This window comes from Trachemys scripta, chromosome 1 (genome assembly GCF_013100865.1).
Source record: "Trachemys scripta elegans isolate TJP31775 chromosome 1, CAS_Tse_1.0, whole genome shotgun sequence".
NCBI lineage: Eukaryota > Metazoa > Chordata > Testudines > Emydidae > Trachemys > Trachemys scripta.
In genome coordinates this window covers 140,140,641-140,159,618 of record NC_048298.1, presented here as the reverse complement: position 1 = coordinate 140,159,618, position 18,978 = coordinate 140,140,641, and the positions used below count along the sequence as shown (strand labels likewise).

The 18,978-nt window shown below is 45.9% G+C and overlaps 1 protein-coding gene across 9 annotated transcripts in view; it reads right to left on the bottom strand.

Moving 5' to 3' along the window:
• Window positions 1–18,978, bottom strand: part of KPNA1 (karyopherin subunit alpha 1) — a 145,777-nt gene that overhangs the window by 74,428 nt on the left and 52,371 nt on the right. For all 9 annotated transcript variants that reach the window (XR_004647882.1, XR_004647883.1, XM_034787719.1 and 6 more), the window contains one exon: window positions 5,958–6,046. Coding sequence is in view for 7 of the 9 variants with exons in the window: in XM_034787719.1 (XP_034643610.1) it covers window positions 5,958–6,046 (89 nt within the window). In the remaining 2 variants the exon portion in view is untranslated. The remainder of the gene's footprint in view (window positions 1–5,957; window positions 6,047–18,978) is intronic.

The following is an 18,978-nucleotide window of genomic DNA, read 5'->3' as shown; positions in this document are numbered from 1 at the left end:
ATGGATGTGAACAACACCTCTCGAAGAACAAGTTACAAGAAGGTGAGTAACAGTCTTTTCTTCTTTGAGTGATTGTTCACGTAGATTCCAATTAGGTGACTCCCAAGCTCTCCCACGGGGGTGGGATCGGAGTTAAGGAATCACTGACTAGAGCACTGCTCTACCGAGAGCTGCATCGTCTCTAGCATGCTGCGTGACGGCATAGTGGGTGGCAAAGGTATGCGCTGACGACCAGGTCGCCGCTCTGCAGATCTCTTGGATGGGCATCTGGGCCAGGAAAGTGGTGGAAGAGCCTGAGCCCTTGTCGAGTGGGCCGTTATAGCCGGAACCTTTGCAAGGTCATAGCAGGTACGGGTACAGTCCGTAATCCAGGAAGAGATGCGCTGTGAGGAGACCAGAAGTCCCTTCATCTGGTCTGGCACTGCTACAAATAGCTGGTTTAACTTCCCGATCGTCTTTGTGCACTCAATGTAGAACGCTAACGCCCTCCGCACATCTAATGAGTGAAACTTCTGCTCCTGTGTGTTGGCATGCAGCTTGGGGTAGAAAAATGTCCTGGCTGAGGTGGAATTGGGATACCACCTTGGGCAGAAAAGCTGGGCACGGTCTGAGTTGTATCTTGTCCTTGTGGAAGGATGTTTGGGGGGGATCGTAGGTTAATGCTTTTAGCTCCGATACCCTCCTGGCCGATGTTATTACAACCAGAAAGGCTACCTTCCATGAGAGATACAGAAGGGAACATGTAGCAAGGAGCTCAAATGGGGCTCCCATAAGTTTAGCTAGAATCAGATTGAGGTCCCAAGTCGGTACCGGTGGCCAAGACTGAGGGTATAAGCATTCCAGGCCCTTAAGGAAATGGCCCACCATAGGACTGGCAAAGACTAAACGTCCCAACTTTCCGGGGTGGAACGCTGAGATGGTCGCGAGGTGCACCTTGATAGACTATCCAGCCAGGCCTTGCAGCTTCAGATATAGGAGATAGTCCAGGATGAATGGTATAGATGACTGGAGTGGAGATACTCGACTAAGATTACACCAGCACAAAAACCATTTCCATTTGGCCAGGTAAGTGGCCCTGGTGGAAGGTTTTCTGCTACCAAGGAGCACCTCCCTCATCTATTCCGTGCACTGGAGCTCCCTTGCATTTAACCATGAAGCTTCCAGGCTGTGAGGTGCAGGGACTGGAGGTCTGGGTGAAGCAGGTGGCTGTGGTCCTGCGTAATCAGATTGGGAAGGAGCAGCAGCGCAATGGGGGTGCTGACTGACAGCTCCAGAAGTGTGGTGTACCAATGTTGGCAGGGACAAGCCAGAGTGAGCAGAATTACCTCTGCCTTGTCCCTGTGGATCTTGAGGAGAACCTGGTGGACGAGTGGTATCGGAGGGAAGGCATATAGTAGATGGCACCCCCAGTGCATCATGAATGCATGAGAGATTGATCCCGGGCCGTGTTTTTGGAAGGAGCAAAATGTTGGACACTTCCTGTTGCTCATTGTGGTGAATAGGTCTACCTGGGGAAACACCCACCATTGGAAGATGGAGTGGATGATGTCTGTCTGGATAAACCACTCGTAACTGTGGAACAACCTGCTGAGGTGGTGTGCAAGCTTGTTGCATGCTCCTGGGATATAGGATGCCTCCTGACAAACAGGGGAGTAGCAGGCTCCGCCCTGCTTGTTTATGTAGAACATGGTGGTGGTGGTGTTGGTCATCACTGCCATGCAGTGACCTTGCAATACTGTAAGGAAGGTCTGGCAGGCTAGTCTTATCGCTCTGAGTTCCTTTATGTTGGTGTGGAGCAAGATCTCGGACTGCGACCACATGCCCTGAGTCTGTAAGCACCCTAGATGTGCTCCCCAACCAAGGTCTGACGTGTCCATTACTAAGGTCATGGACGGTTGAAGCGTGGTGAATGGGACTCCTTCACAGACCATGCAAGGGTCCAACCACCATCCTAGGGCGTCTAGGACTCGTGGTGGTACTGTTACTACTGAGTCTAGACTGTTCTAACCCGGGTTATAGACTGTAGCAAGCCAAGCCTGACATGGTTTAAGCCTCATCCTGGCATGCCGCACCACATAGGCGCATGCCGCCATGTGTCCCAAAAGGCGGAGGCATGTCCTTGCGTTGGTGGGGTATTGTCTGAATGACGTGTGACAGTGTTTGGAATCTGGGTTGTGGCAGGATGGATCTTGCTTGAACCGAGTCCAACACTGCCCCAATGAATTCTATTCATTGGGTGGGTGACAGAGTTGTTTTATCCACATTGAGGAGGAGAGACTGCCTCTGGAAGGTCTCTCTGACTAACGGGACATAGGACTGCATCTGCTCCCTGGAGCGGCCTTGCAGGAGCTAATCGTCTAAGTAGAGGTACACTTGTACCTGTCTCTTTCGGAGAAAGCCTGAGATGACTGACATGTACTTGGTGAACATTCAGGGAGCTGTTGATAACCTGAATAGAAGCACTGTGAACTGATAATGTACGCGGTTGACAACGAACCTCAGGAAGCGTCTGTGTGGTGGCCAGATGGCTACGTGGAAGCACACGTCTTTCATGTCGAGGGCAGCGTACCAGTCCACTGGATCCAGAGAAGGGATAATTGGGCTCAGGGAGATCATGCGGAACTTCAACTTTACCATGAACTGATTGAGTCCTTGCAGGTCTAAGATGGGTCAGAGACCCCTCTTTGCTTTGGAGATTAGGAAATAATGGTAATAGAATCCCTTCCCCCTTAGCTCCTGAGGAACCTCCTCCACTGCTCCCATGGTGAGGAGCGTGTTCACCTCCTGGATAAGGAGTTGCTCGTGAGACGGGTCCCTGAAGAGGGACAGGGAAGGGGTGTGAGAGGGAGGGGAGGAGCAGAATTGGAGAGAATACCCCACTTCTACCAAATGAAGAACCCAGCAGTCCGATGTTATACGGGACCATCCACAGTAGAAGTGGGATAGACAGCTCAAAAAATGGGAGGGCAGGGGGGGAAGGATCCGTAATCGTGGCTGGTACACCATCTTCTAGCATCCTTTCAAAACCCTTGCTTGGGTCCCCGACGATGGCTTGGTTGGGCCCTGCCCTTGGCCTGAGGGAGGGTTGGAAGGTCTATGCCTGGAATTCCTGCCCCTCTGGTGGTAATTATCCTGCCTTGGCCGGGGTTGGTATGGCCTCTGCTGTTGCACCGGCTGAAGCTTGAAGGACTTTCTCTGGGTAGCAGGTGTGTGCATCCCCAGAGACTTCATGGTTGCCCTGGAATCCTCAAAGCTGTGGAGCCTTGAATCAGTTTGGACAGAAAACAGTCCTGCACCCTCAAAGGGAAGGTCCCGCAGGGTCTGCTGAACTTCCGGGGGAAGCCCGGACGCTTGGAGCCAAGCTGTTCTCCTCATGACCACCCCCAATGCGATGGTACGTGCCACGGAGTCAGCCGAGTTGAGTGAGGCTTACAGGGATGTCCTAGCAACTGCCTTCCCCCCCTCGACCAGAGCTGAGAATCATAGAAGGTTAGGGTTGGAAGAGGTCATCTAGTCCAATCCCCTGCTCAAAGCAGGACGAACAGCAACTAATTCATCCCAGCCAGAGCTTTGTCAAGCCGGGCCTTAAAAACCTCTAAGGATAGAGATTTCACCACCTCCCTAGGTAACCCATTCCAGTGCTTCACCACCCTCCTAGTGAAATAGTTTTTCCTAATATCCAACCTGGACCTCCCCCACTGCAATTTGAGACTATTGCTCCTTGTTCTGTCAACTGCCACCACTGAGAACAGCCAAGCTCCATCCACTTTGGAACCCCGCTTCAGGTAGTTGAAGGCTATCAAATCCCTCCCTCGCTCTTCTCTTCTGCAGACTAAACAAGCCCAATTCCTTCAGCCTCTCCTTGTAAGTTATGTGCCCCAGCCCCCTGATCATTTTCGTTTCATTTCATTCCGTGTCGAGAACTCAGACTTTGACTCTGTGGGAAGTAACTCCTTATATTTTGACATGGAGTCCCATGAGTTAAAATTATACCTGCTGAAGTTGAAGCCCCTGCCACTGCCTCATCAGGCAACGACGAAGAAAAGGCCAGTGGAGGCATAGGGTCATCATGGCCCACCATGTGCTCAGGTTGGTCCTGGGCAGCATTGGTGCCAAGTGGCTCAGCGTGATCCGATGGGACCTTAGATGTGGATGGATCTGGGGTCGGTTCCGATGTGCCCTCTGTAGTATGCGGGGGCGATCTGGATAGAGCCACCTCTGTGGTACGAGGGGTGGTTCTGTCCACTGTGACCATGCCCGGTGATGCCCCGATGTAACAGACCTAGAAACCCTAGAAGGCGTACCCTGGGCCTGATGATAAGCCCAGGGAGTCCAGAAGGGCCACTGTGCAACAGGCGACCATTGAGGCTGCCAGGATGAAGGAGCATGTCTCCCACTCTTGTCCATGAGTTGCAGGAGCCGTCCTCAGAGTCAGAGGGCGATGATCACGGCGGTGCCAAGGATCCCTGCGCCGGTGGTCGGTGCCGAGAGTAGGAAATTCGAGATTGGTGCTGTGACGACCATGTAGATGAATGGTGCCGGATTTCCCGCGACTTAGACCAGTGCCGCAAGTCCGGTGCCGGAGAGCAGCTCCTATGTTCTGGTGCCTTATCACGGTGCCTGGCGATAGAAGGCGATCGTGACCAGTGCTGATTCCCCGGTGCCGGAGTTCGCGAGCAACACACTCCCTGCATCTTGCTGTCATGTACTGGGCCCAGTGCCGGGGGTGAAGTAGACTGTGAATAGTGCCGCTCTGGAGAGGAAGGTGGCCTCATCATTCCCGGTTTGCCTCTAGATGGCACACGTGTAGGAGGTGCCAGAGGCTTTTCTCTGACAGCAGGGGGCTGGGGCAGAGTACTTTCTATGAGGTCCCTTGCCACCTCACAAGTATCTGGAGTGGAGGGGGCTTCTAAGCAGTAGAGGCAGCGTTGGTGCTTGTCACTGACAGAGAATGAATACGGGCAGGAGGCGCAGAGCTTGAATTCTGACGTCTTAGGCATAATCCAGTACCCATGTGTGGGTATGTACTACCCAAACCAAAGACTCCAACAGCGCTGAGAAGAAGGTTGGTGCTATGTATCTTTGTGTGAGGGCATTCAGTGCCATGACTCCTGGTGCCAAAATGCTTGGTACCAGCATGACTGGTGCAGAAGATGACATCTTCCTAGAAGTACAGGATGCAGTGCTGTTCTTGGATTGAGAAGAGACAGTCTGTACTGACTTGGATTTCAGTACCATAGCACTGGTATGGGACTCCAGTGAGAGGGTGAGTCTAGTAGAGGCATTCTGTCCCCTCTCTGGAGAGGGAGATCGGAAAAAGCTTCAACTGGTAGAAAATACAAGGGGGAAGGATAGCTTAGTGGTTTGAGCATTGGCCTGCTAAACCCAGGGTTGTGAGTTCAATCCTTGAGGGGGCCACTTAGGGATCTGGGGCAAAATCAGTACTTGGTCCTGCAAGTGAAGGCAGAGGGCTGGACTCTATGACTTTTCGGGGTCCCTTCAAGTTCTATGCAATAGGTATAGGTATATCTCTGGTCTCTACACTGGCTGCCTATCAAATACAATTCAGTTCCAAATCTCATTCCTGCAATCCACTGTAATAAGAACTGCTGACCAACAGAGAAAACACACAAGAACATTCACAGAAGCTGGACCTACCCTCGGTATCAACATGGATAAAAATATATATATTTTTTTAAATAAAAGTCTGATTTTTTTACTTAAATGAAATGGTTTTATTTAAATATTTTTTTTTAAATAAATCTATATAGAATTAAACTTTAAATTATGTCTACCTATATCAAGGTCTAAACTTACTGTGTCTAACTGCAAGGTTACACATACCACATATTATATATAACTGTCAGGGTTGTCCTGTCATGTCTGGCCATTGTAGGTCCTTCAGTACTATTGCCAGTATCTTGAACAAGATACAAAGTAAATCAAAACAGACTTACTGCAATAGAGTGGGTAAGATTTTGCAGTCCAACACATAGTCTCTGCACATGGTACTGTCTCCAGCAATATTGCCAAGTGCCCATACTGCCTGTGAAGAAAGAACAAACAAAACACCCTGCTTTTATTTTTTTTGACTGAAGCAAGGTTTTCCTTTATAGTGTATGTGTAGGAATAAGAGATATTCTGTGCTAATGCTGACAACAGAGGGAAAATATATTCCAGTTGTGAGGTATGGATATACAGCCAGGCTCACTAACTGGCTCATCTGGAAATACCAACAAAGGGATGTTCTCACTAACAAGGGCCAAAACAGTAATAGCATTTCCTGAACGTTACAAGGGGATGCATTCTCTACACAACCATATTAGGAACAGTGGGAGAAAAGAATCAAGACCCAAATGCATAGCCAAACCAATATTCAGAGACCAAGCCTCAAGAAACTTATAAGTCCCATGGCATATACTCTTAGAAAGAAAGCCAGGTGAAGCAGAACCCAAATATTGCCTACAAGCTGCACACTGGACATATATGGTAGGAAAATCAGGACAGACTGTCCAACAAGCTCTTAGAATGTACTCGGGACGACTTTTTGTTTCAGAAGGTGGAGGATGTAACTATGGGAGGTGGCTATTTTAGATTTGATTCTGACTTATAGGGAGGGAACTCTTGCCAATCTGCAAGTGGAAGACAACTTGGGTGAAAGTGACAATGAAATTATAGAGGTCCTGATTCTAAGGAAAGGCAGGAGTGAGAGCAGCAAAATAAAGACAGACTTCAAAAAAGCAGATGTCAACACACTCAAGGAATTCCTAATTATGATTCCAAGGGAAGGAAATCTTAGGGAAATGGGAGTTCAGGAGAGCTGATAATTTCTAAAAATACAATATTAAAGGCACAACAGCAAACTAACCTGATCTGGAGGAAAGGTGGGAAGAGAAGTAAGAGACCAATATGGCTGCGCCAGGTACTCTTTTTAAGGAACTAAAGATCAAAAATGAATCATGCAAAAAGTGGAAACAAGTCCAAATTGCTAAGGATGAGTATAAAAGAATAGACAAAAATAGAAAGGCAGAAGCACAAAATGAATTATAACTAGCAAGGGATGTAAGAACAGGTTCTATAAATAAATACATTAGAAGTAAGAGAGCAATGTAGGAAAGTGTAGGTCCATTACTTAGAGTAGGAGAACAAATAATGGATGCCAGAGAAGGCTGAAGTGTTCCTTTTACACTTCAAAAGTTAATTGAGAACAGATGCTTAAAATAATATTAACAATAGGGAAAGAACAGAACAGGTTAAAGAATACTTAGATAAGTTAGATGTATTCAAGTTGTCAGGCCCCAAATTAAATTCACTCTAGTACTTAAATTAGTCAAAGCAATCTCTGAACCATTAGAGATTATATTTGAAAGTCATGGAGAATGGGTGAGATCCCAGAGGAATGGAGAAAGGACAACATAATACCTATCATCAAAAAAGGCGGAAAAGGGGACCTGAGGAATTATAGACCAGTCAGCCTAACTTGATACCTGAAAAGATCCTTGAACAAATTATTAAACAAACAATTTGTTCAGTCCTGCAGTAATAGCAAATATAGATTTGTCAAGAACAAATCAGACCTAATCTCCTTCTTTGACAGGGTAACCATCCTAGTGGATGGGGAGGGAGAGAAGGGGAGAGAGAGAAGCAGACATGATATATCTGGAATGTAGTGAGTCTTTTGAAACTCCCATGTGACATCTTCATAAGCAAACTAGGAAATTTGGCCTAGACAAAATGACTAAGGTGGGTGCACAGCTTGTTGAAAGGCCATGCCCAAAGAGTACTTATCAGTGGTTCACTCTGAAGCTAGGTGGATGTATCAAGTGGGGTGCCACAGGGTCTGTTCTAGGTTCAGTACTATTCAATATTTTCATTAATGACTTGGATATTGGAGTGTAGAGTATGCTTATAAAATTTGAGGATGACACCCAAACTGGAAGGAGTTGCAACCACTCTGAAGGACTGCATTAGAATTCAAACTTATCTTGATAAATTGGAGAAATGGTCTGAAATTAATATGTTGAAATTCAATAAAGAGAAGTGCAAAGTATTACACTTAGGAAGAAAAAAATCAAATGTACAAATACAAACTGGGAAATAACTGGCTAGGCAGTCGTACTGAAGAGAAGGATCTGAGTTATAGTTTATCACAAATTGAATATATTTGAACAGTATGAGACTGAAGAGACAAAGGTGAATGTCATTCTTGGATGTGTTAACAAAAATGTTGAAGGGAAGGCAGATGGGGTAATTGTTCTGCTCTACTCAGCACTGAAGAGACCTCAGCTGGAGTACTGTGCCCCAGTTCCGAGTACCGCACATTAAGAAAAATGTGAACAAATTAGAGACAGTGCAGAAGAGAACAGAAATGATAAGAGGTTTGGAAAATATGGCTTCGGAGGAAAGTTTGAAAGCACAGGTCACGTTTAGTTTAGAGAAGAAAAGGTGGAGGGGGGCATAGTTTTCAAATACATAAAATGCTATAAAAAGGATGGTTGGTGATCAATGTTCTCCATATCTACCAAGGGTAGGATGAGAAATAATCAGCTTAGTTTGCAGCTAGGAAAATTCAGGATAAATATTAGGAATAATTTATTAATTATATGGATAGTTAAGCACTAGCACAGATTACGTAAGGAAGTTGTGGAATCCCCATCATTGGAGGTTTTTAAGTTTAGACAAACACCTTTCCAGCATGGTCTAGATATATTTAATCCTGCCTCCGCATGGGTGGGTGGATGGACTAGATGATTTCTTGAGGTCTCTTCCAGCCCTAAATTTCTGATTCTGTGTGGTCATTAGCAAATGTCAATAAAGGAGATGTGACTTCTCTGTCCTGAGATGAGACTTCTGTCTTTTTTTTTTTATTTTTTAAATTTCTTTTGGAATGATGCTATCACAGTTGTGAGGACCACTTGTCTAAATTAAAAGCACAATACTGGGTCTCATCCAAGGAAGCTCCCAATTTCATAAACTCATCTGACTGGATATAGTAGCTATTGGGAGGTCTACTTTAATGGACAGGAAGTATAAGGACATCTCTTGCAAGGGTTCAATATGGGTAGGGCTGTAAGAAGCAGAATGTTCTGCATTTGTACAGTGCCTAACACAATGGTTCCAGTGTCCAATCCACGACAGGGGGTCTTAGATGCTGCTGCTATACTAATGAAGAACAAAAATGAGGTTCCAATGTTGTGTTCTATGATCTTTTGGGATTGGTGTAAGGGTTGCTTCTTCAAGAAAAAAATTAACAATGGGATTTGTACCTAACTTCCTTTTCTTGAACATACTGATATTACACTGCAAAGACTTGATATTTTGCTTGGAAATGCTTATACATCCAACGTTAAGGCTCTCCTCCAGGAATTCATGGCTATAATTCATTTGTTAAATATGGTAGTTTTGGTTCTCTCCATGGACTTTGCTTCATCCAACAGAATACGTTCTATTTGTTATCTTCTTTTTAGGGTCCATGAGAGTGATAATCACATCATCCAAGTATCCATTTTGAATCATTTTGGTCATGGATGGAGGACTGGATTTTGCAATAGCAGACCTCTTCCGTGGGACACATACACTTGAAGGACAGATTCATCAGGTTAGAGACTCATAGCATCTTCATCTAGGAAAGCTGTAACAATATTCCTGCCATCTCTTGTTCCTGTCTTTTCCACTGCTCCCCACCAACCATACAAAAGCTGGATGGCATATAGCAGAGAGATTGCCCAATTTTGCAAGAGGTCATTCTCCACCACACATCCTGGGTCCTGACACAAGGAAAAGCCACACGACACATTACTGCTGTTTCCAGATCACCAGCCCATCAAATTGACGAACAATGTATGAGGCCACTTCTAGGTATTCCACTCTGCTTAATCCAATTTCTGCCATGTAAGTCTTGGTGTTCATCTCCCATGTGATGGGCAGTGCAGATAAAGAGAGGAATTTTTGCTCTGTCCAGAACAGAACAAGTTGATATGTCAGGACCTTAATAACAAAAGGGGAGGGTGAAAAGTGGGAATATATGAGCACTTGTTTAGCACAAAATAAAGATGTTGAGAACAAAATTAATCAAGAAACCAAAGAATGTGAAGAGAAGAAATTCTTTAATTGCCAATACACCAATGCTAGGATAATAAACTAGAAGGATTGGAAATGTTCACTTATGAACATTAAATTTAATCTAGTTGGTATTACTGAAACCTGGTAGGAGGATTCACACATTAGGATATTATTTAGGAAGGATCGAGTGGGCAAAATTGGAAGCGGCACTCTATGCCAAAAATGGCATTACCTGTTTCTAAGTCACTGACAACTCAGAAGAGGATGGTCTTCAATGTTTATGAATCAATGTTTTAACAGATAAAGTTCAAGATGGTGTACCAGTAGGTGTCACCTATAGACCACCAAATCACACTAGAGAATAGGGTAACCAGCTCCTTAAACTACTATATAATGTGTAGGAAAATGGGGGACTTCAGTTGAAATGGCATATGCTGGAGGTCTCATGCTCTCAGTACTGAAGGGTCCTTGAAATTTCTAAACATTACAGACAGAGGAGAAGGACCTCGGAGTCCTGGTTGATCGCAGGATGACTATGAGTCGGCAATGTGACGTGGCCGTGAAAAAAGCTAATGCGGTCTTGGGATGCATTAGGCGAGGTATTTCTAGTAGAGATAAGGAGGTGCTGGTTCCGTTATACAAGGCACTGGGTGAGACCTCATTTGGAGTACTGTGTGCAGTTCTGGTCTCCCATGTTTAAAAAGGATGAAATCAAACTGGAACGGGTACAAAGAAGGGCCACTAGGATGATCCGAGGAATGGAAAATCTGTCGTATGAAAGGAGACTCGAGGAGCTCGGTTTGTTTACCTTAACCAAAAGAAGGCTGAGGGGGGATATGATTGCTCTCTTTAAATATATCAGAGGGATAAATACCAGGGGAAGGAGAGGAATTATTTCAGCTCAGTACTAATGTGGACACGAGAACAAATGGATATAAACTGGCCGTCGGGAAGTTTAGGCTTGAAATTAGACAAAGGTTTCTAACCATCAGAGGGGTGAAGTTTTGGAACACCCTTCCGAGGGAAACAGTGGGGGCGAAAGACCTCTCTGGCTTTAAGATTAAGCTTGATAAGTTTATGGAGGGGATGGTTTGATGGGATAAAGTGATTTTAGTCAATAGGTCAATAACGTGCCATCGCTGGTAATTAGCAACAATGGTCAATGATGGGATATTAAAAGTTACTACAGAGAACTTTTTCCAGAGGGTCTGGCTAGAGAATCTTGCCCACATGCTCGGGGTTCAGCTGATCGCCATATTTGGGGTCGGGAAGGAATTTTCCTCCAGGGTAGATTGGCAGAGGCCCTGGAGGTTTTTCGCCTTCCTCCGCAGCATGGGGCAGGGGTCGCTTGCTGGAGGATTCTCAGCGATTTGAAGTCTTTAAATCATGATTGGGGACTTCAACAGCTGAGTCAAGGGAGAGAATTCTTCCAGGAGTGGGTGGGTCAGCTTTTGTGGCCCGCATCATGCGGGAGGTCAGACTAGATGATCATAATGGTCCCTTCTGACCTTAGAGTCTATGAGACAACAGTTTTCTAAGTCAAGAAGTGTTGCATATCCAGCAAGAGGATTTCTATATTAGATGCCATCTTGACAGATAAGGAGGAATTCATCGCAGTACTAAAAATTAGTGGTAGTAGTGCAAGTGACCATGACTTGATCATATTTGTTATGTACAAACAGAATGAAGTGCAAACAGAATGAAGTCCAAACCAGTACAGTAATATACAACCTTAGTGTTTTTTAAAGGGCCAATTTTACAAAGCTGAAAACAATTGAGCCAAATGAGTTGGGAGAAAGAATTGAAACAGAAAAAAGTGAATGATAATTGGGAACTGTTTAAGAACAGTTTTACTAGATGCCCCAAAAGCCAATCCCAAAATTGAAGAAGGCCAGAGTGGTTACAAAAAAGAAAACCTGACTTAGGGGAAGTAAAAGCAGCTTTTATATATAAAAGATATATAGAAAAATAAAAAATGGAATGAAGGGGAAGTTGATAGCAATGAATATAAATCAGAGGGATCATAGAAATCAGTAATGGAAGCAAAAGGACACAGGGAGAAATATATGACCAGCAGGGTTAAGCACAGTAAGGCATTTAAGTGTATTAGATTAATAGATTCTAAGGTCAGTAGGAACCACTATGATCATCTCTTCTGACGTTCTGCATAACACTGGCCATAGAACTGCCGCAAAATAATTCCTGTTTACACTAGTGCATATCTTTTAGCAAAACATCCAATCGTCATTAAAAAATTGCCAGCGATGAAGAATCTACCACAACCCTTAAATTTGTATATTGTTCCAATGATTAACTATCCTCACTGTGGAACAAAAGGAATCCCAACAATGGTACTGGTCTATTACTAGATGGAAACAACAGACACTTCTATTCTGTATTTAGGAAAAAAACAGATAGTCATATGAGATGATGATTAAATACTTTCCATTCCCACAGTAACTCAGAAGGAAGTGAAACAGCAGCTACTAAAGCTAGATGTTTTTAAATCAGCAAGTCTGGATAACTTATGTTGAAAAGTTGCAAGAGTTACCAAAGACCTCTCTGGACCATTGATATGGTCTGTTAGCCTCTGCGGCGAACAGCAGAGGCTAACAGCGGGAGTTTGCCTGGGAGCTGTCCGAGAGGAGGTATGCTAAGTGCTGCATTAGGGGGGCTGTGTTGGTGAGTATCTGAGTGTCTGCTGCTGGGACAGTTGGTCAGTTTGACCGTGTGCTTGATTGCTTGCTTGTTTGTTTGAAAAGTGTGAATTGGGAATGCTTTGTTCCAGGTGGACCTTGAGTGGGCCTGACTGGTATATAAGGGCAGTCAGCAGCGAACCAGCTGAGGCTAACAGCGAACCAGCTGAGGCTGAGCGGCGAACAGCAGAGGCTAACAGCGGGAGTTTGCCTGGGAGCTCGCTTGGGGAGAGCGCACTGAGGCTTTCATCTGCAGGTTTCTCTGAGTAGTTCCTGCAACAGTTGAGGAAGTTCTTAAGAGGACGGTGATATGGAAGGTGAGCGATCAGCTGTTGTAACCTGCACAGGTTGTGCCATGTTTGTCTTTCTTCCACAGGACAGAAGCGACTTTGTCTGTACAAAGTGCAAGCTGGTCTCCATATTGGAAGAGAAGATTCGAGGTCTGGAGAAACGAGTATCGACTCTGCGTTGCATAAGGGAAAATGAAGATTTCCTGGACAGACGTCAGGAGATGCTTCTACGGCCGCAATGTTCTGAAGATTCAGAGCAGGCGCAGCAGGGACAGAAGGATTGTGAAGAGGTTTGGCAGCATGTGACCTCCAGAAGGAGAAAGAGAAGCGTCCATGCACCAGCAATGGAGATACAGGTGAGCAATCGTTTCCATGTTCTCTCTACAGGTACTAATGCAGAGAGTGGACTAGATGACCCATCTGAGGGAAGGGAGCAGAAGGATACTCCACCGATTGGAAGGCAAAAGATGCACTGTCCTAGGGATGGGGGTTCCACGACCACCACTCCCAAGAGGAGGAGGAGGGTGATGGTGGTCGGGGACTCCCTCCTCAGGGGGACTGAGTCATCTATCTGCCGCCCCGACCGGGAAAACCGAGAGGTCTGCTGCTTGCCAGGAGCTAGGATACACGATGTGACGGAGAGACTGCCGAGACTCAAGCCCTCGGATGGCTACCCCTTCCTGCTTCTCCACGTGGGCACCAATGATACTGCCAAGAATGACCTTGAGCGGATCACTGCAGACTACGTGGCTCTGGGAAGAAGGATAAAGGAGTTTGAGGCGCAAGTGGTGTTCTCGTCCATCCTCCCTATGCAAGGAAAAGGCCGAGATAGAGACCGTCGAATCGTGGAAGCCAACGAATGGCTACGCAGGTGGTGTCGAAGAGAAGGCTTTGGATTCTTTGACCATGGGATGGTGTTCCAAGAAGGAGGAGTGCTAGGCAGAGACGGGCTCCACCTAACGAAGAGAGGGAAGAGCATCTTCGCCAGCAGGCTGGCTAACCTAGTGAGGAGGGCTTTAAACTAGGTTCACCGGGGGAAGGAGACCAAAGCCCTGAGCTAAGTGGGGAAATGGGATCCTGGGAGGAAGCACAAGCAGGAGAGCGCAAGAGGGGAGGGCTCCTGTCTCATGCTGAGAAAGAGGGACGATCGATGAGTTATCTTAAGTGCCTATACACAAATGCAAGAAGCCTGGGAAACAAGCAGGGAGAACTGGAAGTCCTGGCACAGTCAGGGAACTATGATGTGATTGGAATAACAGAGACTTGGTGGGATAACTCACATGACTGGAGTACTGTCATGGATGGATATAAACTGTTCAGGAAGGACAGGCAGGGCAGAAAATGTGGGGGAATTGCGTTGTATGTAAGAGAGCAGTATGACTGCTCAGAGCTCCGGTATGAAACTGCAGAAAAACCTGAGAGTCTCTGGATAAAGTTGAGAAGTGTGAGCAACAAGGGTGATGTCGTGGTTGGAGTCTGCTATAGACCACCAGACCAGGGGGATGAGGTGGACGAGGCTTTCTTCTGGCAACTAGCAGAAGTTGCTAGATCGCAGGCCCTGGTTCTCATGGGAGACTTTAATCACCCTGATATCTGCTGGGAGAGCAATACAGCGGTGCACAGACAATCCAGGAAGTTTTTGGAAAGTGTAGGGGACAATTTCCTGGTGCAAGTGCTGGAGGAACCAACTAGGGGCAGAGCTTTTCTTGACCTGCTGCTCACAAACAGGGAAGAATTAGTAGGGGAAGCAAAAGTGGATGGGAACCTGGGAGGCAGTGACCATGAGATGGTCTAGTTCAGGATCCTGACACAAGGAAGAAAGGAGAGCAGCAGAATACGGACCCTGGACTTCAGAAAAGCAGACTTTGACTCCCTCAGGGAACAGATTGGCAGGATCCCCTGGGAGAATAACATGAAGGGCAAAGGGGTCCAGGAGAGCTGGCTGTATTTTAAAGAATCCTTATTGCGGTTGCAGGAACAAACCATCCCGATGAGTAGAAAGAATAGTAAATATGGCAGGCGACCAGCTTGGCTAAACAGTGAAATCCTTGCTGATCTTAAACGCAAAAAAGAAGCTTACAAGAAGTGGAAGATTGGACAAATGACCAGGGAGGAGTATAAAAATATTGCTCAGGCATGCAGGAGTGAAATCAGGAAGGCCAAATCACACATGGAGTTGCAATTAGCAAGAGATGTTAAGAGTAACAAGAAGGGTTTCTTCAGGTATGTTAGCAACAAGAAGAAAGTCAAGGAAAGTGTGGGCCCCTTACTGAATGAGGGAGGCAACCTAGTGACCGAGGATGTGGAAAAAGCTAATGTACTCAATGCTTTTTTTGCCTCTGTCTTCACGAACAAGGTCAGCCCCCAGATTGCTGCACTGGGCAGTAAAGTATGGGGAGAAGGTGGCCAGCCCTCTGTGGAGAAAGAAGTGGTTCGGGACTATTTAGAAAAACTGGACGTGCACAAGTCCATGGGGCCAGATGCGCTGCATCCAAGGGTGCTAAAGGAGTTGGCGGGTGAGATTGCAGAGCCATTAGCCATTATTTTTGAAAACTCATGGCGATCGGGGGAGGTCCCAGATGACTGGAAAAAGGCTAATGTAGTGCCCATCTTTAAAAAAGGGAAGAAGGAGGATCTGAGGAACTACATGCCAGTCAGCCTCACCTCAGTCCCTGGAAAAATCATGGAGCAGGTCCTCAAGGAATCAATTATGAAACATTTAGAGGAGAGGAAAGTGATCAGGAACAGTCAGCATGGATTCACGAAGGGGAAGTCATGCCTGACTAACCTAATTGCCTTCTATGATGAGATAACTGGCTCTGTGGATGAGGGGAAAGCAGTGGATGTGTTATTCCTTGACTTTAGCAAAGCTTTTGATACGGTCTCCCACAGTATTCTTGCCGCCAAGTTAAAGAAGTATGGGCTGGATGAATGGACTGTAAGGTGGATAGAAAGCTGGCTAGATCGTCGGGCTCAACGGGTAGTGATCAATGGTTCCATGTCTAGTTGGCAGCCGGTTTCAAGCGGAGTGCCCCAAGGGTCGGTCCTGGGGCTGGTATTGTTTAATATCTTTATTAATGATCTGGAGGATGGTGTGGACTGCATTCTCAGCAAGTTTGCAGAGGACACTAAACTAGAGGCCTGGTAGATACACTAGAGGGTAGGGATCGGATACAGAGGGACCTAGACAAATTAGAGGATTGGGCCAAAAAAAACCTGATGAGGTTCAACAAGGACAAGTGCAGAGTCCTGCACTTAGGACGGAAGAATCCCATGCACTGCTACAGACTAGGGACCGAATGGCTAGGTAGCAGTTCTGCAGAAAAGGACCTAGGGGTCACAGTGGACGAGAAGCTGGATATGAGTCAACAGTGTGCTCTTGTTGCCAAGAAGGCTAACGGCATTTTGGGCTGTATAAGTAGGGGCATTGCCAGCAGATTGAGGGACGTGATCGTTCCCCTTTATTCGACATTGGTGAGGCCTCATCTGGAATACTGTGTCCAGTTTTGGGCCCCACACTACAAGGATGTGGAAAAATTGGAAAGAGTCCAACGGAGGGCAACAAAAATGATTAGGGGGCTGGAACACATGACTTATGAAGAGAGGCTGAGGGAACTGGGATTGTTTAGTCTCCAGAAGAGAAGAATGAGGGGGGATTTGATAGCAGCCTTCAACTACCTGAAGGGGGGTTCCAAAGAGGATGGAGTTCGGCTGTTCTCAGTGGTGGCAGAAGACAGAACAAGGAGCAATGGTTTCGAGTTGCAGTGGGGGAGGTCCAGGTTGGATATTAGGAAAAACTATTTCACTAGGAGGGTGGTGAAACACTGGAATGCGTTACCTAGGGAGGTGGTGGAGTCTCCTTCGTTGGAGGTTTTTAAGGCCCGGCTTGACAAAGCCCTGGCTGGGATGATTTAGTTGGGAATTGGTCCTGCTTTGAGCAGGGGGTTGGATTAGATGACCTCTTGAGGTCCCTTCCAACCCTGATATTTTATGATTCTATTGATTTTCATTAAGTTTTGGAATACTGGGGAAATTCCAAAGGACTAGAAGAATGCTAATATTGTGCCAATATTTAACAATGGAAAACAGGCCTGCCTATAATTAAACAGGTTGTCCTGCCACTATAGTTAATGTTGCATCATGATCTCTGTTTAAAGGTTGCCCTTTCTAAGTTCTCTAATTGACATGCTTGATCGGTTTCCTTTGAATTTTGTGTGCCTCAGGCAAGTGAAGGGTAGGGTTAGTGACCCAAATTTGGGGTCATTTGAGTTTGGGGTTGCGGAGATATACGGCCCCCTTCTCCCCCAGCCATTTTCCAAAAGTTTCTATGTGGGGTTTTTTGTGCAGAGGTAGAAATCCAACTATTAATGTGATGCAGGTCAAAATGGTCTCAAACCTGTTGAGGTTTACACAAGATAATACATGGCGCCTGCTAAATCTTTGGGGGACCCACACTGAGAATGGTGTTTAAGAAAACGTTCATTTTCACAGTGTACATGTGCTAATACAGAAAAACAGCTAGAGCATTTCCATTCCTGCCATTTTATATACTTTAAAGGTGATTCTTGTAAGTGCTCTAAAATCCGAACAGTTACGCAGATTGTTCTGAAATTTGGTGTTCCTCAAAAGTGTGGGGTAGGATAAGTGATCTACATCTGGGGTCATTTGACCATGGGTTACAGCTCCTCCCCCGTAAAACCGGTTTCCTTCCGCTCCCTTGTATTGTTAAACTGATAGGTATTAATGATTGGATGAATTACTGATCTAATTGAGATAGATGGCTGTGAACTCTCCTTTCAATTAACATAACTAAGAAGAAGTTAATGACAAGCCCCCACCTAAAACAAAAGGAGTTTTGGACTAAGTTGCTGGAGGTTAAGTATCAGAGGGGTAGCCGTGTTAGTCTGAATCTGTAAAAAGCAACAGAGGGTCCTGTGGCACCTTTGAGACTAACAGAAAGTTAGTCTCAAAGGTGCCACAGGACCCTCTGTTGCTTTTTGCTGGAGGTTGTCACAATTTATGAGTCACGTGCGTCAATTTTATTTTGCGCAGGGATGAAATCCAAGTATTTGGGGAAATAATTAAGACATGTGAATGCTTCCTGGGAAGGGAGAGGTACTGGAGGAAGTGGATTTGAGGCTGCAGCAAGATAAGGGACGTTTATGGAGATAGAGATACATGGGGATGGGGTGGTAGAGAAGGGGAGAGAGGTTGGGGTCTTAGGTGAGGGAGGCTTGTCACCCGCAGCTCTGCCAGTGCACCCCAGCCCCCTGAATTCCACAGCTCTTCCAATGCACCCTAATCACCCTGCATCCCCATCTTCCTGTACCCCATATCTCTGCCAGTGCATCCAAAATCCCCAGCAGCCCCAGTGCTGCCAGTACATCCCAATTCATACACAAACCCTGCACACATGCACCAATTCACTTAGACTGTGAGCTCTTTGGGGCTGAGATGTCTCTGCTATTATTACAGTGTCACAGCTGCACCACTATAGCTAAGGTTCCATCACAACTGCTGTCTCTAGATCGACCTAAGTCCTCAGACTGACATGCTGTGTCAGATTCTTTTGAAATTTGGTGCGCCTCAGGAGGGTGTCGGTAGGGTAGGCTTTGGGCCATTTGAGCTAGGATCTGCAGAGATACAAGACATGTTATGTATATAACTATAGATGTAACTCATGTTGCTTGCTACAAGTTGTCTGTTATAAATCTCCCCCCCACACACACACCCCTTTTCTCCTTTAATAGTGACAGACAGAACCCTGTAGGTGAAAGTAAATGGGTTGCAAAGGAAGAAAATATTCTTTCTACACTGGCAGAAGAAACTACTGCTGTTAAAAGTGAGATTATCACTTCAACAGTCTCTCTGAATCCAAGTGCTTAAGTGACTTCCACCAGTTCACTGGTGTGACTCTCTTTAAAACATCA